Source organism: Perognathus longimembris, chromosome 8 (assembly GCF_023159225.1).
Source record: "Perognathus longimembris pacificus isolate PPM17 chromosome 8, ASM2315922v1, whole genome shotgun sequence".
Classification (NCBI taxonomy): Eukaryota; Metazoa; Chordata; class Mammalia; order Rodentia; family Heteromyidae; genus Perognathus; species Perognathus longimembris.
In genome coordinates, this window is record NC_063168.1 from 34,558,092 (window position 1) to 34,585,338 (window position 27,247).

General features: G+C 37.9%; 1 protein-coding gene across 2 annotated transcripts in view; it reads right to left on the reverse strand.

Annotated features, from left to right (window-relative positions):
• Rel (REL proto-oncogene, NF-kB subunit) overlaps positions 1-26,639 on the reverse strand; it is a 40,599-nt gene extending 13,960 nt beyond the window's left edge. For both annotated transcript variants that reach the window (XM_048352860.1, XM_048352859.1), the window contains exons 1-4: positions 26,438-26,639; positions 15,119-15,267; positions 12,547-12,695; positions 7,192-7,283 (exon numbers count right to left, since the gene is read on the reverse strand). In XM_048352860.1, coding sequence (XP_048208817.1) covers positions 7,192-7,283; positions 12,547-12,695; positions 15,119-15,267; positions 26,438-26,447 — 400 coding nt within the window. In that variant the 5' untranslated portion in view covers positions 26,448-26,639. The remainder of the gene's footprint in view (positions 1-7,191; positions 7,284-12,546; positions 12,696-15,118; positions 15,268-26,437) is intronic.
• Between the last annotated feature and the right edge of the window lie 608 nt (positions 26,640-27,247).

Sequence of the window (27,247 nt, forward strand, 5' to 3'; positions counted from 1 at the left end):
AACAGGTCGTAAGATATCATAAGAAATGTACACACTGCCCTACTATGTAACTGCACCCTCTTTGCACAACACCTTGTAAAAAAATTTATGTCCAATTAATAAAAAAATAAAAAAATTAACTATCAAAAAAAAACACCAAATACCACGTTTTCACGTTTTCTTTTTGATCATGTTTTATTATCAAACTAGTTCAGATATTTTTGTATGAACTTTGAAAGAGCTCTAGAATATTATTTTTTTAATATCAAACTAGAAGCCAAATACTATGAAGAAAAATGTAGAGATAGGTATTCCATTAAGAACAAAGATCCTTTATTCACTTCTTAGAAAAAGAGGCAATAATATTCACATTGTTCTGGAAAATATTCAAAAGTCTGTATTAGGCATTTCTTAACTGAGGCAAAGATGACATTCTGGTAAAATAAGAATACAATAGGTCATGCCATTATGATATTTTCTTGTATTGAACAACAACTTTCTGTCCATTCTTAGTGTTAAGATACCTACCATCAATATTTTTTTTTTACTTCTCCTTAGCATTAAAGCTGACAAAAACGTTATCGTGAGAGTTATTTTGACTTAATAGAAATAGACTTTTCCAGCACATAAAGTTGAAGACTTTAATGTACTGAGAGGACTGTGTAAAGTCACTAAAATGTTCTGCCAAGTTTTTCTATCTTCTCCCTGGCTCCTTGCATTGTTGTACTGTTACTGATAGATGAAATTCTAGAAATATCAGCTTTGGGCAGTGGTACAATTTACACTGTTAGTAGTAGCTCTCTTTGGGAAAGTGTAAAAAAATTATGAAAACAATTTTATCTTTAAACAGATTTCTAGAAGACAGTAAAATAGCCACATTTTAAACATACTTATTCATGTTTTCAGTTGTATGTGAAATCGAGACCTAAAATGTTGATGATAGTAATATCAATGGGCAAGAGTAAAAGTGAACTTCCAGAAGGATCAGTGGAAGGCTAGAGGGAGGAGGGAGAGTACTGAACAGTGAAGAGGACTAGAGTACATTACATTATATTTTACACACACACACACACACACACACACACACACGCACGCATGCACGTGCGCTCCCCCACGCCCCCCCCCAAAGATAGTGAAATGAAACTCACCAAATACTGTTAGAAGACAGGAAAGGAAAGGGAGGAGAGCTCAAAAATACAGTAAAGGGTGTAAACATTCCAGGTACATTGTATGCATCTGTGGAATCATCACAATGAAAATCCTTTATGCTATTAATATATACTAATAAAAAATAAAATAAAATAAATAAACTAAATCGAGCAAAACTAACCCTAGAACTGTAGGCATGGCTCAAGATGGAATGCCTGCTGTGAATTGGAAAGCTAGATGAGAGCTCAATGCCCTGATTTCAAGCTCTATATTGGCACAAAACATATCCTATACACTGGGAAAATTTTGTTTGTCTGAAAAATATAAAAAATAATGGCAGGATACAGCATAAAGACAGTTTGTTGTATTTATGTATGAAAAAAATCTAGTTCCATAACAAAATATTACTGCCTTTATAAAGAACCCTGGGGGTTGGAAATATGGCCTAGTGGTAGAGTGCTCACCTCATATACATGAAGCCTTAGGTTCGATTTCTCAGCACCACATCTATAGAAAAAAAGTCGGAAGGGGTGCTGTGACTCAAGTGGTAGAGTGCTAGCCTTGAGCAAAAAAATAAAAGCCAGTGATAGTGCTCAGGCCCTGAGTTCAAGCCCCAGGACTGGCAAAAAAAATAATAAAGAAAGAAAGAACCCTGTAACTAGAATAGAAAATAATTTGTGGATATTGAAGGCTGAAGGTTAGAGAAGTGATAGCTAGAACATCTGAGGGTTTCTTTTTGAGACTGAAAATGTCCTAAAATTGTACTTAAAACCATTGACTTATATAATGTATGAATTATATGTTAATATAGCTATTTAAAATTTAAAAATCTGGGCTGGGAATATGGCCTAGTGGCAAGAGTGCTTGCCTCCTACACATGAAGCTCTCGGTTCGATTCCCCAGCACCACATATATGGAAAACGGCCAGAAGGGGCACTGTGGCTCAGGTGGCAGAGTGCTAGCCTTGAGCGGGAAGAAGCCAGGGACGGTGCTCAGGCCCTGAGTTCAAGGCCCAGGACTGCCCCCCCACCCCGAAAAAAAGCCTAAAAATCTATAAGCTGTAGAAATAAATCACATTTTAAAAGATAAAATATACATAAAATTTAAGCATAAAATTTCATAAAAATATTTTTGCAAAATATTAAATTTAGAAATACTAAATTTCAGTGTCTCTCAATTTAAAATATGAGTAATGGCTAATATAAAAGAAATGAGTCAGTAGGTTCTCCTGGCAAGTTTAAAGAAAAGCTTATATAAATAGATTTTTTTGAAAACCCTGTAGTACACTGAAACAATACTCAGCAATAAAAAAAACCCCAAACTATGAATATATTCCCTAAACAGGAATGTACTTCAAAAATATTATACTGATCAAAATAAACTAGATCAAAAATAAAGACTGTATCATCCATTTATACGAAACAGTAAAAAGGATTAATAGTATGGTGACAGAAAGCATACTTGCAGATTAGGACAGTGGAAGGAGGAGAGAACTATGAATGGGACCAAGAAAATTTTACATGATGATAGAAATATTTGTTTTGATTTTTTTTTTTTTTTTGCCAGTCCTGGGGCTTGAACTCAGGGTTTGAGCACTGTCCCTGGCTTCTTTGTGCTCAAGGCTAGCACTCTGCCAATTTGAGCCACAGTGCCTCTTCTGGCCTTTTCTATATATGTGGTGCTAAGGAATTAAACCTAAGGCTTCATGTATGTGAGGGAAGCACTCTTGTCACTAGGCCATATTCCCAACCCCTTGTTTTGAGATTACATGAGAAAATATACTTCAGTGGATTTTATATCCCAATAGAAGTTTAAGATATTTTTAAATGGCACATAAAAGACAAACTGGTTAATAAACTGAAGTTAAAAAAATATTTGGATCTATCGAAGGGGAGAAATTCAACCTACTACTTAAAACATCACTTTTCAGCTGGGTGCTAGTGACTCATGCCTGTAATTCTCGACACTCATGATGCTGAGATCTAAGGATTTGGTTTGAAGCCATCCCAGGTAGAGAAGTCTATGAGATTCTTATCTCAATTAACCACCAAAAAGCCAGAAGTGGAGCTGTGACTCAAGTGGTAGAACGCTAGCCTCGAGCACAAAAGCTCGAGACACTGTCCAGGCCCTGAGATCAAGCTCCAGCTCCTACACACTCTCTCTCTCTCTCTCTCTCTCTCTCTCTCTCTCTCTCTCTCTCTCTCTCTCTCTCTCTCTCTCTCTCTCTCTGCATCAAATTAAAAGGTTTCTGTAAGGCAAAGGACATAGCCAACAAGCTAAAGAGACAGCCAAGGGCTGGGAATATGGCCTAGTGGCAAGAGTGCTTACCTCGTATATATGAAGCCCTGGGTTTGATTCCTCAGCACTACATATATAGAAAAGGCCAGAAGTGGCGCTGTGGCTCAAGTGGCAGATTGCTAGCCTTGAGCAAAACAAGAAGCCAGGGACAGTGCTCAGACCCTGAGTTCAAGGCCCAGGATTGGCAAAGAAAAGAAAAGAAATAAAGAGACAGACAACAGAATAGGAGAATATATGGATACCTTAAAAAATTTAACCCTCAAAAAAACCAACAACCCAATTAATAAATGGGCTAATGACTTAAAGAGGGACAGCATCCAGGCTTATAGTGATCAGGGTCTTCTCAGAAGAAGTAAAGATGGGCAATAGACACATGAAGAAATCTCAGGCCATAAAGGAAAGGCAAATCAAAACAACATTGAGATACAATGGAATTTTACTCATCCATAACAAGGAATGACACTGTACTATTTGTAAAGAAATGGAAGACTTTGGAAAAAATTATGTTAATTGAAGGCTCAGAGAGACAAAGAATGCATGTTTTCCATTATTTGTAGAAGCTAGATTTAGCTTACAAACTAGAATCCATCTCCAAAAGAACCAGCAAAAATTCTGTAAACAGCTTGCTTAACCCATTTATGACTTGCTCTCCCCCCTACACTAACCCCCTGCATCAGTGCTACATGACCACCTGTCAATTCCTGACATCGAGGCCAGTTCCCGATATCAAAGCCAAAATAGATAACTGAAAGGGTAGATAACCAATAGAAATAGGACAAGACTTGCTTGCTAAATGCCATCCAATCAAGTATCTGCCAAGTTGGAAATACCCTGCCCCTGTTATAATCACAATAAAAACCCTGCCTATCTGAGGGTGGGAACTCTCAATCCATATCTGCTGTGTCAGTGACGGTTGGGAGTCCAGGCTCGAGAATGCAATAAAGACTCTCGTGCGTTTGCAAAAAAAAAACAAAAAAAAACCAACCAAAAAACCAGCAAAAAACAGAACTGGATGCATGGCTCAAGTAGTAGAGTGTCTAGTAATTGCAAAGCCATGAGTTTATACTCCGATACTGCAGAAATAAATAAACACACACAGACAAGCAAACAACAGCCTACCTAACAGTACAAATTTTATGACAAAAACAAAAACAAAAACAAAACAGTGTGTGTGTACAACCAGTAGTAGTATAAAAAAGGGTAGGAGATTAAGGGAGATATTGAAGGCGGAGATGGAAAATAAAAATAAGATTATGAGAGATTTTGAATGCTGTGCTTGAGAAATCAAATAGGTCAAAACTTCTCGAGCTGGGTGCTGATGGCTCACGCCTGGAATCTTGGTTATTCAGGAGGCTGATATCTGAGGATCACAGCCAGACTGTATAGGAAAGGCTGTGCTGCGAGACTCTTATCTCCAATTAACTACCAGAAAGCCAGAAGTGGAGCTGTGGCTCTGTGGTAGGGCATTAGCCTTGCACAATAAAGGGACAGCATCCAGGCCATGGGTTCAAGCCCCTATGACCAAAAAACAAAAAAACAAAAAACTTCTCAAAATGTGAAGATCCATAGTTCACTTGAACAAGGCAGTTTTCAAATTATAGTTGAGGACACATTACTTATGAAATTAATTTAGTGGGTTGGATAAAGAAGGAATGGAGAAAGGAACAAACAACTGAACAAATAGAGGAAAGTAGGTAACAGAACAGACAGGAGAGTACCATAGTAAGGTATGGTGAGTGCATGTATGCATATGGACTAGAGAAATAAAATCTATTTCTTACAGTGAGTCATTGGGGAAGTTAAGAAGCACTGATTTTAAGAGCAGATTCCCAGGTCCTACACCAAACCTGAAAATGTGAACTAGAATTTACATTTTAAACAAGTAATATGGAAGTCCTACGCACATCCAAATTGAAATCCACAGAGACATCATCTCTCTTAAATTATTTTTTATACAACCAGGAAAACTACAAATCAAAATAAGGATGTCTTTAAGATGATAAAGAAACCTATTCTTTGCAAATTTTATAATCATTTATTATTATTATTATTTTTTTGCCAGTCCTGGGGCTTGGACTCGGGGCCTGAGCACTGTCCCTGGCTTCTTTTTGATCAAGGCTATAGCACTCTACCACTTGAGCCACAGTGCCACTTCTGTTGTTTTTTATATATGTGGTGCTGAGGAATCAAACCCAGGGCTTCATGCACACAAGGCAAGCACTCTTGCCAGTAGGCCATATTCCCAGCCCCAATCATTTAATTTCTGACATGCCTATTTTTCTTTTTTGTGCTAGTACTAGGGCTTAAACTCAGGGCCTTGAGTACTTGGTTGGCTTTTTTGTCTATTTTTCTTCCTTTATTTTTTCACCAGTCCTTGGTATCGAACTCAGAGCCTGAGTGCTGTACCTGAGCCATTTTGTGCTCAAGGCTAGCACTCTACCACTTGAGTCACAGCACCACTTCTGGCTCTTTCTAGGTAGTTTATTGGGATAAGAGTCTCACAGAGTTTCTTGCCTGGGTTGCCTTCAAACTATGATCCTCAAATAGATTTCAGCCTCCTGAATAGTTAGGATTACAGGTGTGAGCCAATGGAGCCTGGATTTGTTTTCTTTCTTTTTATTTCTTTATTTGACATGCTATGTTGCCCATGTTGGTCTTGAACTCACAATCCTCCAGACTCAAGCCTCCTAAATGGCTGCAATTTTATATATGCTCCATCATATCTGATGTAGCATTCCTATTTAAGTACCTTCAGAAGGTATTACAATAAAAACGACTATAAAGCCAGGTGTTGGTAGCTCATGTCCATAATCCTAGCTACTCAAGATGCTGGTATTTGAGAATCGAGGTTTGAAGCCAGCTGAGGAAGACAAATTTGAGACTCTTATCACTAATTAACTAGCAAAAAGCTGGAAGTAGAAAAGTGGCTTAAGTTGTAGAGTGCCAGCCATGATCAAACAAGCTGAGTGAGATCACATGGTCTTGAGTTCAAGTACAAAAAAAAAAAAAAAAAGAAGACTCCTGTAAATGTAGGATGTCAGTATTTAACAGCCTAAATATTTGTCTACAACAATATTGAATGATAAAATGTATCAGGAGCTACACAGAGAGTACCATAGAATAAATTCTTATTAAATGTCATTCCCAGTAAGATTTAATGAAGAGCAAATATTTAACTACATACATGAATATACTATGAAAATATTTTGTGTGACTTCTAATTCTGTATATCTTGTTCCATATTTAGGAGTAAGTTTTGCTGGTGAATATATCATTGAATTACATGTACTCCAATATTTAAGCAATAAGAAAGAGGCGTTTATTCTGTTGGAAGAGTGGCAGAAGGAAAAGAAAATCAGAGCCAGGCACTGGTGGCTCAAACCTGTAATCCTAGCTACTCAGGAGGCTGAGATCTGAGGAATGTGGTTCAAAGTCATCCTGGATAGGAAAGTCTGTGAGACTCTTATCTCCAATTAACCAGCGAAAAACTGCAAGTGGAGCCATGGCTCCAAGTGGTAAAGCACTAGCCTTGAGTAAAAAAGCTCAAGGACAGTGTCCAGGCCCTGAACTCAAGCCCCAGGACCTAAAAAAAAAAATCACAACATTTTGAGAAAGTTTTCTTAGAAAAAACAAGGATAGATTTTAAATATAGTTAATGCCTCAGATACAGGTGTAGGTCAACAAGCAGAAAAATGAACACAAAAATACTTCCTAACCCAGGAAGTTATAGTATCTAAATAATAAAAATAATTGTATCAAACCTACCATTAAAAGGATTAATTCCTGCATTTATTCTTGAAATAATAACTTCTTTTACTTCTTTTTTCTTTACACATCGGATACCTAAATTTTGGAAACTAGAAGAGAAAAATAAAAATTTCAAAATTGTATTATATGCAAACAGAATAATGCAGAAAACAAACACATATCTACCACAGAGAAGACATTAGAGCATAAGTTGTATTTCTAATTCTGATGATAAAGATATGAGTTAAGAAGTAGTTATATTTCTAAGAGGATAACTAAAATGGTATATCAGTACTATATTTTTACACATAGTATTTTATAATTAAATCTTACCAACATGCCTAATTACCAAAGCAAACAGACATGAATAGGTAAGTAACACCAAAAGGTAAAAATTTACCTACCTTCATGATCAGTAATCACTAAAATTTGTATATCTGATCATGTAAGGAAAAAGGGATAAAATTATGTCCACAGACACAGATAAGTTTTGCTGAGTCTGAAGGAGTGTTGCCAACATTTTAAAAAGATTGTGTATGTTATCAAAATTTAAAAATCAAACAATTACACATGAACTTTGGATTTCTGGCTTTTCTTGAGCATTTAGTGGTTTGATAACACTAGGTGGGCATAGAAGTAACTGGTGCTGACACTTGTGTCTCCATTTCTGCATGACTTTCTAGTGTTCAAGTGCCTGCTTCTCCTCCTGTACCCAATCTCTACTCCACTGCTTACCTAACCCCCTGGAGATCTGATCTGTGATCCCAAACTTCACATCTACTAGCTGCAGAATAAGTTTTATATCATATTACATCATATCATACTAAAGTTACTAAAATCATGAAATATTGAATTTTTATCAGAAAGGATTTAATATTAACAATACTTAGCAAAAGTTTCAACAAGTCATTTATGGAAAACTTCTTAATAGCTACAAATATTACTAATTTGCATGTGCGTTGTAAAGCTGATGATGGGGAATTCCCCCACCACCACTCAGTCATACTTGTTCCCACATGGAAAAACCATGACATCATTAAAGTTGAGTAGGTGTGAATAAGGAAGCAAAACAAAATTATACTAACATTACTATTTGTTCAATCTTTACATGGCACTAGCAACTAAAGGCTGCCTTGTTTGCCTCACTCTATGCTCATGCTGCCTTGTGGTCATACTCTGCATGTTCACCACACTTATGATTGAGTTAACACCTAAAGTGTTTCTGACATGTCATTCCTCTTCTTCCAACAGTTTAAAAGTAAATCATGAATTCTTACTTCTCACTTGAAATCTTGCAACTACAACTCTCTTCCTCAAAAGTATTTTTCTGTTCTCAAAGATTCTTTATTCTGTTATTTTTCTTTGATAAAAGCTTTTAAAGAATTCTTTATACATTTATATACCACCTGATTTTGTTTCATTTGTATAATCAGAGAAGGAAGGAGAAGGAGCAGGAGGAAAGAGAAATAGATTATTATGACTTGAGGAAACCAAAGATCAGACAAGTTATTTGATTCAATTCAGTCAGTCATCAGCCAGTCAATGTCAATCAACAAGTGTGGAAATGTGGCTTAGTAGTAAAGTGCTTGCCTAGCATTTATGAAGCCCTGGGTTCAATTCCTCAGTACCACATAAACAGAAAAAGCCAAAAGTGGTACTGTGGCTCAATGTGGTAAAGTGCTATCCTTGAGGAAATAAAGAAGCTCAGGGACAGTGCCCCAGCCCTGAGTTCAAGCCCCAGGAATGGCAAAAAATAAACAAACAAAATCTGGAAGGTAACAAACCCAGACACACACACACACACACACACACACACACACAATTTTCTCCTTCCAAGGATATTACAGTTTGGTACAACTAATCCTATAGGCCAAATCCAACACAATGCCTACTTGTGTAAATGTAAATGAAGTCTTTATAAGAGCACAGCAATGTTTGTTCATTCACATATCATGCCAAAATACCAGAGGGAAGTGCACCAGAGACCATAAGACTCACAAAGCATTCCATATTTGCTGTCCAGATTTTTACAGCAAAGTCTGCTAGCTCTAATCTGAGGGATCAGAAAACAATTAAATAATCACATACAAAAAGTGAAATGCAAAACATGAATCATGACAAGTTTTCATATGATACATATGAGGGCTGTGAAAATGGCCTAGTAGTAGAGTGTTTGCCTTGAATACATGAAGCCCTGGGTTTGATTCCTCAGCACCACATAAACAGAAAAGGCCAGAAGTGGAGCTGTGGCTCAAGTCGTAGAGTGCTAGCCTTGAGCAAAAAGAAGCCAGGGACAGTGCTCAGGCCCTGAGTTCAAGCCCCAGGGCTGGCAAAAAAAAAAAGATGATACATACAAGTTATGAGAGCTTATGATAGAACAAAGTCGATAAATTCAGAGTGAGCAAACAGACTTCCTGTAGGAAGTGATACTTAATATAAACAGAACTAAACTATGGGAAGAACTAAACCAGGCAAAAAGAACTAATCATGCAAAGACCCTTAAGAAGAGCACTATGAGCAGAAGAAACTAAAAGCAGGCTTTTGTGATTGGAATGTAGAGATTTGGGGAAGCACAACACAACAGAAGGCTAGAAATACATGTGAGCTATATGGGCCTTGTAGACAGGCCATGGAAGGAAAGCTGTTCTTACTCCAAGAGCAATTTTATTTTAAAAGATCACTCTCTCGGGGCTGGGGATATAGCCTAGTGGCAAGAGTGCCTGCCTCGGATACACGAGGCCCTAGGTTCGATTCCCCAGCACCACATATACAGAAAACGGCCAGAAGCGGCGCTGTGGCTCAAGTGGCAGAGTGCTAGCCTTGAGCGGGAAGAAGCCAGGGACAGTGCTCAGGCCCTGAGTCCAAGGCCCAGGACTGGCCAAAAAAAAAAAAAAAAAAAAAGATCACTCTGATTGGACTATAGTACAAATGAATGGAGACTTAACAATAAAATCCTCCCCTGTAAAACTAATATAAGCAATTTTTTAAACAAAAGATTACTTTGGCTAATTTGGAGGAAAACTAAGGGGGAAAGGTCTAAGAGAGGATGCAAGTGTGGCAGGTAGAAGACTATTTAAGGGGTTCAAATCCAGACTGTTGAATTAGTGTGATGATGATAGAGTTTACTGAGAGACAGATAGACATTCAAGTGTCACTTAAGATGCTAGTGTATTCACACCTGGGTGAGGAGTGTCAGGGATGATGCTTATCTTTGTGGCTTTATTGGCAGATACTATGACTGGCACTTTAAAAGACCAATTTTAAGAGGAAAGAGCTATCTTCATAATAAGATCATGATTTTGGATATGCTATTCCACATTGAAGTTAGAGATTCTTGGGTAAAACTGAGATCTTTAGGCTGGAACAGGAAAAGTCTTGAACACACATCATGTAGGAAAATAAAAAATGCCTGAAGAAAAATGGGGACATATCAAAAGAACACAGATGTCCTGTGTCTGTGTCTGTGTCTAAAGGAGTTTTATTTGACAATCAGTATAATGCTAGTGATGAACTATAATACATTTAATAATTCTAAGTTGACAGTGATACTTTTTTGGCCAGTGTGGGGGTTTAAACTCTTTCTTAGCTTGCTTGCTTGGCTAGTGTTCTACCACTGGAACCATGCCTCCAGCCCAGGTTTTTGCTGGTTATTTTGGAGATGAAGTCTTAGAGACTTTTCTGCCCAGTCTGGCTTTGAACCACTATCCTCTGAATCCAAGTCTTCTGAATAGCTAGGAATATAGGTATGAGCCAATGGCACCAGGCTGACAGTAATACTTTTTAAATGGAGAAGAGAAAGTTCTTAATAACAGTGTCAATTAATATCACCAAGAATGGAAAAAAACTAATGTCACATGTATCCTGAAATGGTTCTTTGAAAACAGTAGGGCCATAATCTCTGTAGGTTTCTTGCCCAAAATGTTTCACATAACATGGCATCACAAAAATGTTCATGTTAAGTATAATGAATAATCAATTTTAATGTAATCTTGGATTGGAGGTACAGGTGAGATAAACATAAAGATCAATTATTAGGACAATAATTGAAGTAACCCAAAAATTTAATTATTATTTTAAAAAGTATGGCCAGAAAAGTGGAGAGTAAATCAGGTGTTTCCTCTAAAATCAAAGAAAGAGAATATTTCAAGACAAGAATGATCAAAAATTTTAAATGCTATTGGGAGGTCAGGTAATAGAGATAGGAAATATTTCTTGTCAAATGCTTATAACTAGACATTTTAGATTTCTATTGTTACTATTAATAAAAAGAATTTTAACTTTTTTTCTTACAACATAACCTAGGCTGGTCTCAAACTGGAGAACAGCCTGTCTCAGCCTTTTGAGTGCTCAATTTACAGATAAACACTACCATGGCAGACTTAAAAAAAATATTTTAAAAGTGTTTTTTTTCTTTTCAGTATTTGTTTTGCTTTGTTTTGTTTAACAAGGGGTCTCATTATATTTCTCAGGCTGGCCTTAAACTCATAAGCTCAAGGGATCCTCTTACCTTAGCTTCTCAAGGAGCTGAGATTTTATAGATAGGCAATCCACCATCAGACTTGCCTTAAAGTGTTTTTATCTAAATTACTATTAAAATATACAGAAAGTACCAACCTTTTCCTGTTGCAATTAAGATTTATTTTCCCACAAAAGCAATACATGTTCATTATAGAAACAATTAAAACAAAAATATGAAATATCATAATCCTATCTATCCAAAAACAATCACTATTAAAACCTCAGTATATTTACAACCATGTATAGGTTTATTTGCAAAAAGAAAAAAGATTATTGCCAGGCACGGGCAGCTCATACTGTGATCATAGCTACTCAGGAGACTGAGATCTGAGGACTGTTTCAAAACCAGTTGGGGCAGGAAAGTCTGTGAGACATAATCTTTTTTTTTTTTTTTTTTTTTTTTTTGCCAGTCCTGGGCCTTGGACTCAGGGCCTGAGCACTATTCCTGGCTTCTTTTTGCTCAAGGCTAGCACTCTGCCACTTGAGCAGCAGCACCACTTCTGGCCATTTTCTGTATATGTGGTGCTGGGGAATTGAACCGAGGGCTTCATGTATACGAGGCAAGCACTCTTGCCACTAGGCCATATCCCCAGCCCCTGAGACATAATCTTATCTCCAATTAACCACTAAAATGCCAGAAGTGGAGCTGTGGCTCAAGTGCCAGAGAGTCTTGAGCAAATAAAACTCAGGGACAGTGCTCGGACCCTGAGTTCAAGCCCCAGGACCGAAACAGATATATACAAAATATTTTTTTTATAATTATTTCTTCTGCTAAAAAGTACCTGACAATTATGAATAGGAAACAAGGCATTATATGCCTATACATTCATGAGATGTCTACAACTGTGTACTTACAATAGTGGTCTACGTTCTTGTCCAAATTCTGCTTCATAGTAGCCATCTCTACAATCTTTTCCAACTAAATCATGTGGATGAGGCTTGTATGGGTCATTCTTTGTTACTAATGTAATTCTAACTTTTCCTTTTCCATAGTAGTTCACGATCTAAAAGAGAGGGAATATATGATCCATAAATATATCTCATCAGGAACTGATGTACGGTTAACACTAAATAAAGTTCAACTGACAAGCAATTGCTATTGAGATTAAACATTGCATAAAATACCAGCAAGGAAGAACTTACCTCTCAACTGCTGGACACATTATTTTCTGCTCCTAATTTCAACTGGTCATATTATCTGACTCTGCTTAAAAAAACTAGAATTATACCATAATTGTTTTTATTTTTTATTTTTATTTTTTTTGGCCAGTCCCGGGGCTTGGACCTGAGGCCTGAGCACTGTCCCTGGCTTCTTTTTGCTCAAGGCTAGCACTCTGCCACTTGAGCCACAGTGCCACTTATGGCCATTTTCTATATATGTGGTGCTGGGAAATTGAACCCAGGGCTTCATGTATAGGAGGCAAGCCCATAATTTTTTTTTTTTTTTTTTTTGGCCAGTCCTGGGGCTTGGACTCAGGGCCTGAGCACTGTCCCTGGCTTCTTTTTGCTCAAGGCTAGCACTCTGCCACTTGAGCCACAGCGCCCCTTCTGGCCGTTTTCTGTATATGTGGTGCTGGGGAATCAAACCCAGGGCCTCATGTATACGAGGCAAGCTCTCTTGCCACTAGGCCATATCCCCAGCCCCCATAATTTTTTTTTAATCACAAAGCATGAGAAATATTTACCTGTTAGGTAGCTAAGTACTCTTGCTCTTAATATACATTGGCAGGCCATAAATACCAATAAATAGTTAAGCCACACAGAAAATAACACCACACAAATATAATCATTTTATTTAATTGCAATCTTTTGCTTCACAAAAATTTTTGTTAATTAGGAAATATATCTGTATCACCATATAATAACCAAGAAACCCATTTGGGCTTAATCAGATGAAGTTTCACACAGAAAGTACATGTAGAACACTCACAGAAAAGAGAGACCTCAGCATGGAAGAGACAGGAAGAAATCCTGCAAGGACAAGCAGGAAACTTACAGTATATTATATGGAAGCCAAGTAATTAAGAAAGGTTGGTTTACAAGGTAGAGGATACTAAACTACAATTTTGAATTTAAACAATAGTAACCAAGAAATATCTATTGCTTTTATGGATGAAACGAAAGGTGACCACTTCAGATCTTAAGATAATAGACCCCATAACTATCCGAACCACTCTAGAAGCTAAGATCTGGAAGATTCAGGTTCAAAGCCTACCTGGATAGAAAAGTTCATGAGACTCTGTCTTCCAAATGATCAGCAAAAAGCTTAGCTGGAAGCATGGCTCAAGTTGTAGGGCACAAGCCAGGAGCAAACAATCTAAACAAGCACAAGACCCTGGGTTCAAGTTCTAATACCAGAAAAAGAAGCCCTCCAAAACAACAAGTACTGGCCCCATTAAGCTTTTTGACTGGTATTTAAAAGATTTTTTTTTTTTTTTTTTTTTGGCCAGTCCTGGGCCTTGGACTCAGGGCCTGAGCACTGTCCCTGGCTTCTTCCCGCTCAAGGCTAGCACTCTGCCACTTGAGCCACAGCGCCGCTTCTGGCCGTTTTCTGTATATGTGGTGCTGGGGAATCGAACCTAGGGCCTCGTGTATCCGAGGCAGGCACTCTTGCCACTAGGCTATATCCCCAGCCCCTAAAAGATTTTTTAAAAACCAAATGAAATGCAGTTTATAAAATAACTTGTAGAGATACAGTATATTCATCAAATTTATTTTAAATTATAAACTACTTTCCAAATGTAAAGGACATACTAATGTGAAGAATATACTTAAAAAATGATATATTAAATGATGTCAATGACCCAAAGTATCAGAAATAAGCAATAAACAGAAAGGAAAAAGGAGGGAGAAAAGTTCTCTTTTTCCATAGCCCCTAAGACAAAAAGACCACAGGAAGAATAAGTTTTCAAACGAAATTTTTTTTTTTTTTTTGCCAGTCCTGGGCCTTGGACTCAGGGCCTGAGCACTGTCCCTGGCTTCCTTTTGCTCAAGGCTAGCACTCTGCCACTTGAGCCACAGCGCCACTTCTGGCCTTTTTCTGTATATGTGGTGCTGGGGAATCGAACCCAGGGCCTCATGTATACGAGGCAGCTCTCTTGCCACTAGGCCATATCCCCAGCCCTCAAACGAATTTTTTTAACCTATACAATATTTTTTCTTACATCTATATGTAAAGAATGACTTTTTCTCTTTATAAAATTTGTGATTACAAAAGGGATCATATCGAAAAGCTGCTATTGTACATTAAGTCATCCTACTTAGCTTAATAGACAAACATGTAACTACCTATAACAGGGAGAATTCCATATTAAGAATGTCCATATACATCTATCTAATACAATCAACTTAAAAGAAAAAAAAAGGAATACAAGGAAAAGATAAGATGGCAGAGGATACTGTGAAGAATCTGAGTAGAATCTATTACCTGGATAGATGGGTATGTTTGGTTGCTGTCTGTGCTGTGTTCCCCTGGAATGCTGCCCGCTGATCGCCCTTCACATTTGTATCTGAAACGCATTCCTCTCTGCCTGGGTTGTTCAATTATCTCTATATACGGGTTATAACCACCTGAAATTTTTAAAAGGGAGGGGATAATGAGATTAGAATTGCAGTACAATGGACTTTAATATTTTTCTCTTTTTAAACAGCACAGTAAAACAAAGGTTTTTCTCTCCCAACATTAAATACCAAGGTTAAAATATAATTATCCAGACTGAAAAGGAGAGATGCACGCCTCCACTCCGCCCCAGATTTAGCTTCTCTGTAATGTTATATGAATCACTTAAATCATATTGTTTGGCATTTTATTGCTTAATATGAGTAGCTAATGCCAAAATTAAGTTCTGATATTACCATATGAGAGATATTTCACTTTTCACATGAGACCAATAAAAAGAGTTCCCTCCAACTTTCCCCCAGAAGGGTGAAGAAGAGTATTCAGAAGTATATTATACTCCAAAACTGAGAAAAATGTACTTATGTACTTAGCTGCTTGATTTTTACAAGACTCTTAGTGGATTAAAAGAGCACTCACTGAAAATGAGAATACATTAAAATCCTTTAAGAAGTAATGTAAGTTTGGAACATTAGAAGTTTGTTTTTTAAAGTATAGTATACAAAGACAAGCCTTTAGTCTCAACAAAGTTTAAACAGAATCTAAACCTTTTCTAACGTAAGACATAAGGTAGGGCTGGGCTTGGTGGTAAAAGTGGAAGACTTTATTTAGAAACTAGATGTCACTGACAGCTCATATCTGTATCTGAGACCATGCAAGAGGCTAAGAATAGGGATTAAAGTGCCAGGTCAGCCCAAGCAAAAAAATCTGAAAGACTTCATCTCAATAGAGGGATGCTAGAAGCATCCTGTCAACCAAACATTGATGGAAAGTCTATTACATTAAAACTTAAGCCATGGATCACTATTCAGGCATTCTCCCAGGCAGGAAGTAAGACCCTATCTCCAAAATTATCATCAAGCTGAGCACCAGTGGTTCATGCCTGCAATCCTAGCCACTCAGAGGCTGAGATCTGAGGATCTTGCTTTAAAGTCAGCCCAGGTAGGAAAGTCCATGGAGCTATTATGTCCAATTAATAAAAAAAAAAAAGAAAGCCAAAGTGGAGCTCAAATGACAGAGCAGAAAAGCTCAAAGATAGCACACAGGCCCCAAGTTCAAACCACAGGACTGGAACACACACACAAAATAACCAGCAAAAGCCAGTGCTGGCTCAATAAAAACAACAAAAACCACTAAAGAGTAAAGAGTTAAGAGTTATGTCTGGCTCAAGTGGTAGGATGCTTGCCTACAAGTACAATGCCTTAGGTTCAAACCCCAATAACACACACACACACACACACACACACACACACACACACAGAAGAAAACAGAGGAAAAAAATAATTATTTGCTTTCTATTACTAACAAGAATTATTCAAAATTTGTCCTTCAAGATTGACTACTGATATACTACATGAATGATTCAAAATTATGCTGAGTGAAAGAAGCCAGTCCCCAAAGGGCACATATGAAATTCTAGAATATATAATCTAATATGTAATGAAAGGAGATCATTAGTTGCCTAAAACAAGAGATGTAGGGTGGATGAGAAAGTTTGAAGGACAATCAACATATTAGTTGTGATTGCGGTAGTGATTTAAGTGGTAAATATATGTCAAAACTTATCAAATTACATGACTTAAACACATGTTATAAATCAATTATACATCAGTAAGTTACTTGAAAAATATGCATCTTTCCCTTTATTACTCAAATAACAGAAACAAAAGTTCACTAAAAACAATTGTGTTTCCAAGATAGAGCAGTTCACATGCTTTTTACTTCAGAGGTATGATGTCTTATCATTAAAAAAAAAAAGTCTCCCTGGATCCATTCTAAATGTCCACAATTACAAGTCCATTTTATGAAGGCTTATTCAGTTAGGATGTAATTTTCATAAGGGTAACACACAACAAACTTTATTAGTGTAGTAGAATCAGAAGTTCTTTTAATTTTATTGAGGCACTTTACACAACTTAAAATGTTACCAACATCTCAATGTCCTCCACTGTAAAATGTAGGTAAAAATAATAATAAATGTAGGTAATAATAATAATAGTTGTGAGGATTATCTATTACATGTGTTAATTTCTTACTGTTATATACATAATAGATACTTAATAATTGGTATCCATTATTATTTCACTTGCTTTCTTGACAACAATGATATAGTGACACTGTTGCAATTACCACCGTTACCATAAATGATTTAGGGAACAATGAGGTAAGCACCACAAATTTCTAGTCTATAAAAGTAAGGAAAGCACTAAAACTTTTTTTTTGCAGAAAATGATGAGAAAAAAAAGAATCAAGAATGTCCAATTATGTCATAAGATAAAACAGGTAATGAAACAAAAGAATGGGGAGAGGAAGGAGAGAGAAAAAAGTATTCTAGAAAAAGAGAAGCATGTGTTCACAGAAGTGATTTAAGAATAACCTATGGAACTAGTATACACTGCCATTGTTAGCAGGAGAACCCAAAGTCAGTAACAGAGATTCCATTTTATGTGTGAAAAGCAATCCATGTTGTTTTGTTTTCCTTGCAGGAAACTGTGTGATCAGATTGGCATTCCAGAATAAGAATTCTGGTGGCAGTGGATATACTGAAAAGAGAAGGAGAGGCACACAGTTTAGAAACTGTAATACAGCAGTAGTTCCCTTTTCTCTATAGAGGATGTTTTCTGAGACACCCAGGGGATGCCTCAGATGTTCAGAGTACTGAAGCCAAATATACAGTTTTTCATATATATATACATATATAAAATTGACAAAGTAGGCTTTATAATGGATGAATTATAATAAAATAGAACAATTATAACAAAATAGCACAACAAAAGTTATTTAAAACTTACTGTTTCTGGAATTTTCCATGAAACATAACTTATTCTGTGGTTGACCACAAGTAACTAAACTGAGGAAAATGAAACTGTGTACATAGATAACTGGGACTACTTATGATGAGAGAGTATGTTTGAAATACGGCAGTGATTCTATTATTGATGATCTTCTTGTATCACCTTCCTGTGGTTGTACCTACACTTTCTCTGTATCTTATCTGGGTATATTGGAAACCGGGTATACTGGTATTAGAACTAGGAAATTGGAAGGGAATACCAAAATCAAGAGACACAGGGTAAAAAAAGACAAACAACTACAAAAGCAATACTTGCAAAACTGTTTGGTATAAATGAACTGAACAACTCATGGGGGGGAAGGGAGAAGGAGAGGGGAGAAGGGGGGAATGAGAGACGAGGTAACAAACAGTACAAGAAATGTATACAATGTCTAATGTATGAAACTGTATCCTCTCTGTAATTCAGTTTGATAATAATATATATACATATATACATACATATATATATAAAGAAATACGGCAGTGATAATAGGGATGGATTACCTAAAAGACAAAACTGACAGTATCTGGTACCTAAACATTAAACATAAAAGAAATATTAAAGAATCATTGATAGTTCCATGGTTTCTACTTAGGGCTACTGAATACACTAGTACTGTTGCCTTTAATTTTACTCAGTTTGATTCAGATTTTTTTTATTTGAATCTACTACCTATTTATTCAAAAGACAAAGAGCCAGAAAAAACTTGACTTTAACCAATCAAGCTCATAATACTTGATTACTGAAAAACAAGGCATATCAATGAATGTTTCATAATTTAAATATTATTTTAAATATCTCAAATTTACATTTCAGCTTCAAATAGCTCATGTACTTAGATGTCCTATAAAAGTATTTAGGAGAATGTACATTTTAATTTCAAAATCTGTTAAAATTAACAATATTTTTTCAGTGACATATTTATGTGGTTGAACTAAAGGTCTAATAAATCTCTGTCCATTGCTTTTTTTTTTTTTTTTTTGGCCAGTCCTGGGCCTTGGACTCAGGGCCTGAGCACTGTCCCTGGCTTCTTCCCGCTCAAGGCTAGCACTCTGCCACTTGAGCCACAGCGCCGCTTCTGGCCGTTTTCTGTATATGTGGTGCTGGGGAATCGAACCCAGGGCCTCATGTATCCGAGGCAGGCACTCTTGCCACTAGGCCATATCCCCAGCCCTGTCCATTGCTTTTTTAAAGGTGTCTTGGTGGGAAATTGACATAGAATGACATTATGGTAAGCAGTTAATGCTTTTGGAGAAAGTGAGTAGAAAATGCTAAGCTAATTGTCAGCATTCAAGACAAATAGTTAAGTATTTCTTTGATTATATGATACTTAAACCAGATTCATGAAGTCTATTGACAAAAGAGCAGAAAAGCAGTTGTTGAAACATTAAGTATTTTAACAACTTTTAAAACACTACTAGTCATATATTATCATATATTTTTTAAATCCTTGAAATTTATTTTTCCTCTTGCAATAGCTGTTAATCAATTTCAAAAAGCAAACAAGTCTCAGTCTCAATAACAAACAAGTAACAGAATTACAGGATTTATTCTAATAGTCTGCATTCCCCAAAACTGAAATACTCTTTCCTTCCTATAAACAACTATACAGCAATTCCAATTCACTTCAGTTTAGGGCACACTCACTACTTTCATTTGTTATTATTTATTTATTTATTTTAGTTATTTTGATATTTTGAAACAGGATTTCACTATGTAGCTCACACTGGCCAACAATTTAGTCTTCTTGCCTGTCTCCTGGGTTACTAAGGTTACAGGTGTTCACCTCTAGCTTTATTTGTTCTTGAAATAAAACAACTAATTTCATTTCTTTGAAACCCTTGAAGGAAGAAATTGTATTGCTTATCAGTGCCTTGAAAACAAATATTAAGTAGATATCTACTGAGTGAATGATTTGAAAATCTATAAAGGCTAGATGCCAATGGCTCATACCTGCAATTCTAGCTACTCAGGAGGCTGTGATCTAAGGGTCAAGATTCAAAGCCCAAACAGGCAGCAAAGTCTCTAAGAATCTTATCTCCAAATAACCACCAATAAAAGCCAGAGGTGAGGGCTAGGAATGTGGCCTAGTGGTAGAGTGCTTGCCTAGCATACACGAAGCCCTAGGTCCGATTCCTCAGCACCACATATACAGAAAAAGCTCAAAGTGGTGCTGTGGCTCAAGTGGTAGAGTGCTAGCCTTGAGCAAAAAGAAGCCAGACAGTGCTCAGGCCCTGAGTTCAAGCCCCAGGACTGGCAAAAAACAAAAAAACAAAAACCAGAGGTGGAGCTGTGGCTCAAGTAGTAGAGCATTAGCCCTGAGCTTTTTTGAGTTTGAGACCCAGGAACATCACAAAGAACAAACAAAACAAAAAATCTGTAAAGATACTTTGTGTCAATTACTGAAAAATTAAAGGACTAGGCGGATGCTAGTGGCTCACACTTCTAATCCTATCTACTCAGGAGACTGAGCTGAGGATCAGGATTTGAAGCCAACCCAGGCAGGAAACTCCATGATACTCTTATCTCCAATAAAAACTACCCAGTTGCCAGGAGTGGTACTGTGGCTCAAGTGGTAGGGTGCTAGCTTTGAATACCAAAAGCTCAGTTCAAGCCCCAGGACTGGCAAGAAAAAAAAAGGTCACTAGCTTTTAAGCCACTGAAAAAGCCTTCAAAATTGGTTAAAATTACTATATTTCTCTGTAACCAATAGTACCCAAAGCTAGGATTGACTTGACTCATATTTTGAACAGTACTGTAAAATGCTAATATAGACCAGAATAGAATTTGAAATATAGACAAAATGCTTTCAAGGCATATTTATTATTTTTATTTGTACTTGGACAAAAATAGTACTACTTTAAAACATTATGCCTGGGGCTGGGAATATGGCCTAGTGGTAGAGGGCTTGCCTTGTATACATGAAGCCCTGGGTTCGATTCCTTAGTACCCACATATATAGAAAAAGCCAGAAGTGACACTGTGGCTCAAGTGGTAGAGTGCTAGCCTTGAGCCAAAAGAAGCCAGGGACAGTGCTCAGGCCCTGAGTCCACGCACCAGTACTGGCAACAAAAACAAAAACAAACAAACAAAAAAAAAGTATTATGCCTATCTAGGTACATGTTTTTAAGATTAAAAAAGTATATTACATTGAAATAAAGTAAAAATGGATCACCAATTGTCAAAAATAAACACATTCACTAAAATCTTATTGCTATAACCAAGTTTAACTGTATAGTGAAAATTACATTTAGTAATTATAATGCCATTGAAACACATACATTAATATATGATACATATTAATTTCATTTGATCCTCTTTAATCTCATTTTTGCAATTCAAAACTGAAGTTAAAAATTACATAAAAGGGCTGGGGATATTGCCTAGTGGCAAGAGAACTTGCCTCGTATACATGAGGCCCTGGGTTCGATTCCCCAGCACCACATATACAGAAAACGGCCAGAAGTGGCGCTGTGGCTCAAGTGGCAGAGTGCTAGCCTTGAGCAAAAAAGGAAGCCAGGGACAGTGCTCAGACCCTGAGTTCAAGGCCCAGGACTGGCCAAAAAAAAAAAAAAATTACATAAAAAAGAAACAATAATAATAATGTTAAATACTGTCACTGAGTATTCTATTTTGGAATTACAAGATGTGGAAGAGTATTTTTCACTTGAACATGAAGTACAATTGTACATGTTTCCCGCTCTTCACAATAACCTGGTTGAGTTGGCATCTGTGTGCAAAAATCAAAAGAAAATAAAAATTTTGTAAATGTTATCTTACAATAATAAGAACAATATGAATGGCATTAATTAATATGGCTGTTGGGATTCCAAATTTTTAAAGCAATAAGCATGTCTTAATTCTATCAGAGATCTGAAGAGAAAGGGAACTTTTTTTTTTGGCAGTCTTGGGGCTTGAACTCAGGGCCTGAGTACTGTCCCTGGCTTCTTTTGTTTAAGGCTAGCACTCTACCACTTGAGCCACAGTGCCACTTCCGGCTTTTTTTTTCTGTATATGTGGTGCTGAGGAATTGAACCCAGGGCTTCATGCATGCTAGCCAAGCACTATACCACTAGGCCATATTCCCAGCCCAGAAAGGAAATGCTTCAAGAGTAAAGTCTAGACACATGTTTCTGGAAAGTCTTCAAAACAAATCTAATATAATCCTGATTAAGAACCACTGCCCTACAACAAGAAATAAAAACATCTATGCTCTTAACTGAAGAAGCTATGTAACTGTTCAAGTCCAAGTATATATAGCCTAGGTCATGAATAAAGTCAATAATAAATTCTGTCTAGTGATAAGTCCTTTTCTTTCCCACTCAGAAACGCTTGTTCAAATATAAATTCTGTGAAAAAGATATTCTAAAGACAGTCTAAAACTTCACTAATTCATTTAAATACTAAATCATTTACAAAATACTTTGTTATCATTACCATATTTTTTAGCAATATAACATACTAATAACACCACAGTTGAGAATGAATGGTTGATTAGAAGGTTCTGGGTAACAAATTTTAATTTAAATTAAAAATACAGACTGGAGGTGTGGCTTAAGTGGTAAATTGTCTTCCTAACAAGTGGGTGGCTCAAACCCAGTACTGCCAAGGTTCAAACCCAAGTACTACCAAAAAGGCGAAAAAAGGAGGAAACAGTAAAGCATGTAAATTACAAATCAGTGAACAAAGCAGAATAGGATAAGAATAATAACAAACCCAGTAAATCCAAAGAGAAGACAAGCAAAAAAGCATAGACCATGATAATAAAAATATTCTAGGTATGGTGGTTCATGTGTGTAATCCCAGCTAGAGACCAGCTTGGGCTATATAAGGGAGACTGTCTATAAATTAATTAATTAATTCAAAAACATGGAAAGGCCAAATAATCTATTAAGAATGCCACATTTTATCTAGGTGCCAGTGGCTCATGACTGTAATCCTATAGCTACTCAGGAGGCTGAGATCTGTGATCTCAGGATCTGAGGATCATGGGTCTCAAGGCAGGAAAGTCCATGAGACTCTTTTAGAGTTTTTGTTTTGTTTTGTTTTGTTGTTGTTTTTTTTGCCAGTCCTGGGCCTTAAATTCAGGGCCTGAGTACTGTCCCTGGCTTCTTTTTGCTCAAGGCTAGCACTCTACCACTTCAGCCACAGCGCCACTTCTGGGCATTTTCTATATATGTGATGCTAAGGAATCGAACCCAGGGCTTCATGTATATAAGGCAAGCACTCTTGCCACTAGGCCATATTCCCAGCCCCCATGAGACTCCTATCTCCAATTAATCACAGAAAAAGCTGGAAGTGGTGCTGTGGCTCAACTGGTAGTACAGTGCTAGCCTTGAGCCAAAGAGCTCAGGGGCAGCACTCAGGCCTAGAGTTCAAGCCCCAGGACTGGTAAAAAACAAAAACTAAAAATAAACACACAAAAAAGAATGCCACACTTCAAAATAAAAATACCAAAGACTCAGTTAAATGTGAATTTCAATTAAACTTTTTTTAGCACAAATATATCTACTAAAATATTTATTCTATATGTCTACAAAAATGTGTAGAAAACACAGATATAATTGTGCAGCAAACACAGAAGAGAAAACTGGGACAAAAGGAAATTCTGAGTCCTTTAAATTGTACTTAAGAAAGAACTACACAGAACCCAGATGTTTCTAAGAATGATTAATTATGACTCCTGCTAGTCATTTCATTCACTCATTCTCTTTAATGTTTATCAGTCTAAATTCTATACCACCATCATTTTTTGCATGTGTTAAACTTAAGAAACAACATCCGTGTGTGTGCAGTCTTTCACTTAAAAAAGAAGTCATTTGCTTTAGCTATCTGTTCCTAATTTTCAGTTCTGTAATTAAATAATTAGTTGCACTACACATATATCTATTTTTCTTCCTCTTACTAGTTTTCTCGATATTCACACTAAGAAGAGATGGCTAGAGTATGGTTTACAAAAACAATATCTTCATGAAATTCCTAATATCTGACAGCAGAATCATACTAAAGAAAAATGTGAATAGAAATAATTTATCTAAATTTTAAAACATATTTCACCAAAGCCAATACTAAATACTAGCAACCTCAACTATATGTCTGATACAGTCAAATTACTCTCTTTACTGAAACAGTAAGTTTCAAGTATAAGAGATATAATTTTACTTAAATAGAATAGAATTTACTTAAATAGAATCATAAACATACATGAATAATGACTGCCTATATGTACCTATAATGGGTTTGGGAATATCAAACTTTGCCTATTACAATGAATCATGTCAAACTAGAATCAAAAGGTAGTATAACAATGACAGTAAGAAACAGCTTAATAGCTGATCTGTGAAACACTAATTACTTTAATGTACTTGAACAAAATTTAGAATCATCATGTAAGTCCCAACTATTCATGACACTAATAATTTTGCTTATGAGATTATGATCTAAGTTACTTTTACATTATAGGTACAACTTATGCAAGTCCACATACCTATTTACATCCAACATCCAGTCTTAAATGCTTGGTAATCAATCAAAATACTGTCTGAGATTTCAAACCTCAAACAAATCTACACTAGACAACAATCTAATTAAGCAACGTTTGTCACTATTGCTGTTTCAAAACAGGATTGGAATTTATAATTAAAAAATTTTTTTTCTGTCTAAGATCTTTATAACTGATTAAGGAAAACATACCCTAACATCATCAATTTTTTTCCTAGAAGCATCAAATAACTGAATTTCAATTCAAATAGCTAGTTATATTTTAAATAGTCCTATTCAATGTGACTCTGAAGAAAAGACAAAAACAAAAAAAATGGATTATCACCTTAAAAGTTCCAGTTCCATTTCTTTTACATATTTCCCCTTCAACTTAGGAAATTATTTCTTATAGTAGCACAAAACAGTGTAACACATAATTTAAATTATATCAAATTTTTAAAATCATATGGATCATACAGTACTCTATGTAGAAAGGATTGTTTGGGAGGAAAATTCAGATATTACATACATGCAATATATTATGTTCTGTTAAATAGCCAGAGGCTGGCCTTATGTCTCTGATAGCCAATAAATTTACCAAATATTTGAAGTAATCTGTGTGCTTGTTTTCTAAAGATGAGTTGAATTTGTGAATTTATAACATTATCTGAAAGTCTGGGGTCATTTAAGTGGGTAAAGGGAAAGTTGAAATATTTTAAACTACACTTGTATTCTCACATGAAAACCACAAACAAACTGAAATCAAATGTCATGTGAAACACCCTAATTTCTTTTTCAGCCTACAGCAGTAGCTGTGGCATTGTTTCTGCTCAACCCTTTAAAGAGGTTCTTCACACTTTTTACTTCCTCTTCTCTACTACACAGTGTCCTTACCAGGGTCACTGGGAGGTATTTGGGAGGATGCGGGTCAAAAATAAGTTCCCCCTTCAGGCTCCAGCCATGGGCCTAACATATCCTGATACTTGATGTGTAAAGAGCCCACTACCACCTTGCCAAAATCATGGCAAGGGTCCAGCCCGAACCTAAGCCTTCACGATTTTCCCGCTCCAGCTAACAGGCAACCCTCCTCACTCAGCGGTCTATAAGGAGACTTCCTCTCTTCCTCGCTTGCCCTGGAAACTATTTCCTACACACTTGCTTCCCGGCGAAGCAGGAGCTCTACGCATTTATTAAAGCAAATATTTACATTTAGTAGTCATGCCATTTTGATTCATATCGATTGCTTTAAGCACAGAGCGTAAAATTCATCTTTCCCTCTTAATTGCTAACGCAGGTGGGGGCGCAAAGTGTGCGCGGTAAAATTGTCCAGTTCACACACACGTTAAAACACCAATGAGAATTTTACACCAGAGCTACATTTTGTACAACTGTCAGGACCAGAACGATCGCCTATTGGCACCAAATCTTCAAGGGGGAAAACTGAGCCCGAGGTCTGCACGTTCCTTATTTTCGGTCTACATTACACAAGGCGATCTTTGAAACACGCGAAATCCCCGCAGTGTCTTCCCCGGATCGCCTCGGTCTTCCTAACCACCCCGGGGCCGGGAGTTCTCGGTGCCGGCTCCAGGCGGCAGCGGGTCACAGCACTGCTGTGATTTCGCAAGCAAACCCCGAAATGGGAACCTTTCCAAAAAAGATGACCAACAGCCGGGCGAAGTGATTTTAAAGCCAGAATTGCTACCTCCAAAGCAGCAGCCCCCCAAAACCCGGAGCCGCAAGACCTCCACCCTCCCTACCAGAGTCCCTTTCTCCCAGCGGCTTCCCTTCCGCGGCCCGCGCGCCGGGAACCACTCACCCGAGGCCATGGCTCCGCGCTCCGCGCCGCCCGGCCGGCAGCTCCAAGCGTCGGGCCCCGGCTGTCAGTCACTCAGCCGTCAGTCTGTCAGGAGGCAGGAGGAATCTCTGCCGCCGAGCTCCCCAAGTCCTCCTGACCACCCCCCGGGCCTCCTCCTCCTTCCCGTCCTCCTCAGGTTTTGCGGCTCACACCTCCCCACCCCCTGAATTCTCGCGCTCGGGTCACCGGCTTCGCCCGTCCAGAAGGCGGAGCGGACGGCTCCGCAGAAAGGGAATTTCCCGCGGATGACGTAGGGCCGTCACCTACCCTGGGGGCCAGGGGCGGAGCCTTCCCGCGGCCACACCACCTCCCTCTGGCCACGCCCTCGCCACGCCCTCGGGAGTCGCTGCTGGAGGCTGTCTGTCGTGTGTTGGCCGCTGTGCGCTGGAGGCCGCAAGGTGTGCCGGGAGCCGCGAGGTGGCGGCGGCGCGCTCGTGGTGCGGCTGCCGGCTGCCGGCTGCCGGCTGCCTAGAAATCCCCCTCCCCCGGGTGTTCTTCCGAGCGTAGCCTAAAGTTCAGGAGTGGTGGGAGGCTGGGGTGACGTCGGGAGAGCCGGCGCCCGGGAGCACCTGGAGGCGGGCGGGGCGGCGGAGCGCGGCCGACCTCCGGCTAAGGGGGGAGTGGGGAGGGGGGCGGCCCGGGGTTTTCTGTCGGTGGTTCCCCCTCTTCCCGTCTTCGCACATGCAAATCTCCGCCCCCGTCACCGCGCTGGGCTGGCGCGCGCCCGTATGCGGGCGTCCTGGGGCGCGCGGCGGGGAGGCGGGCAAATGC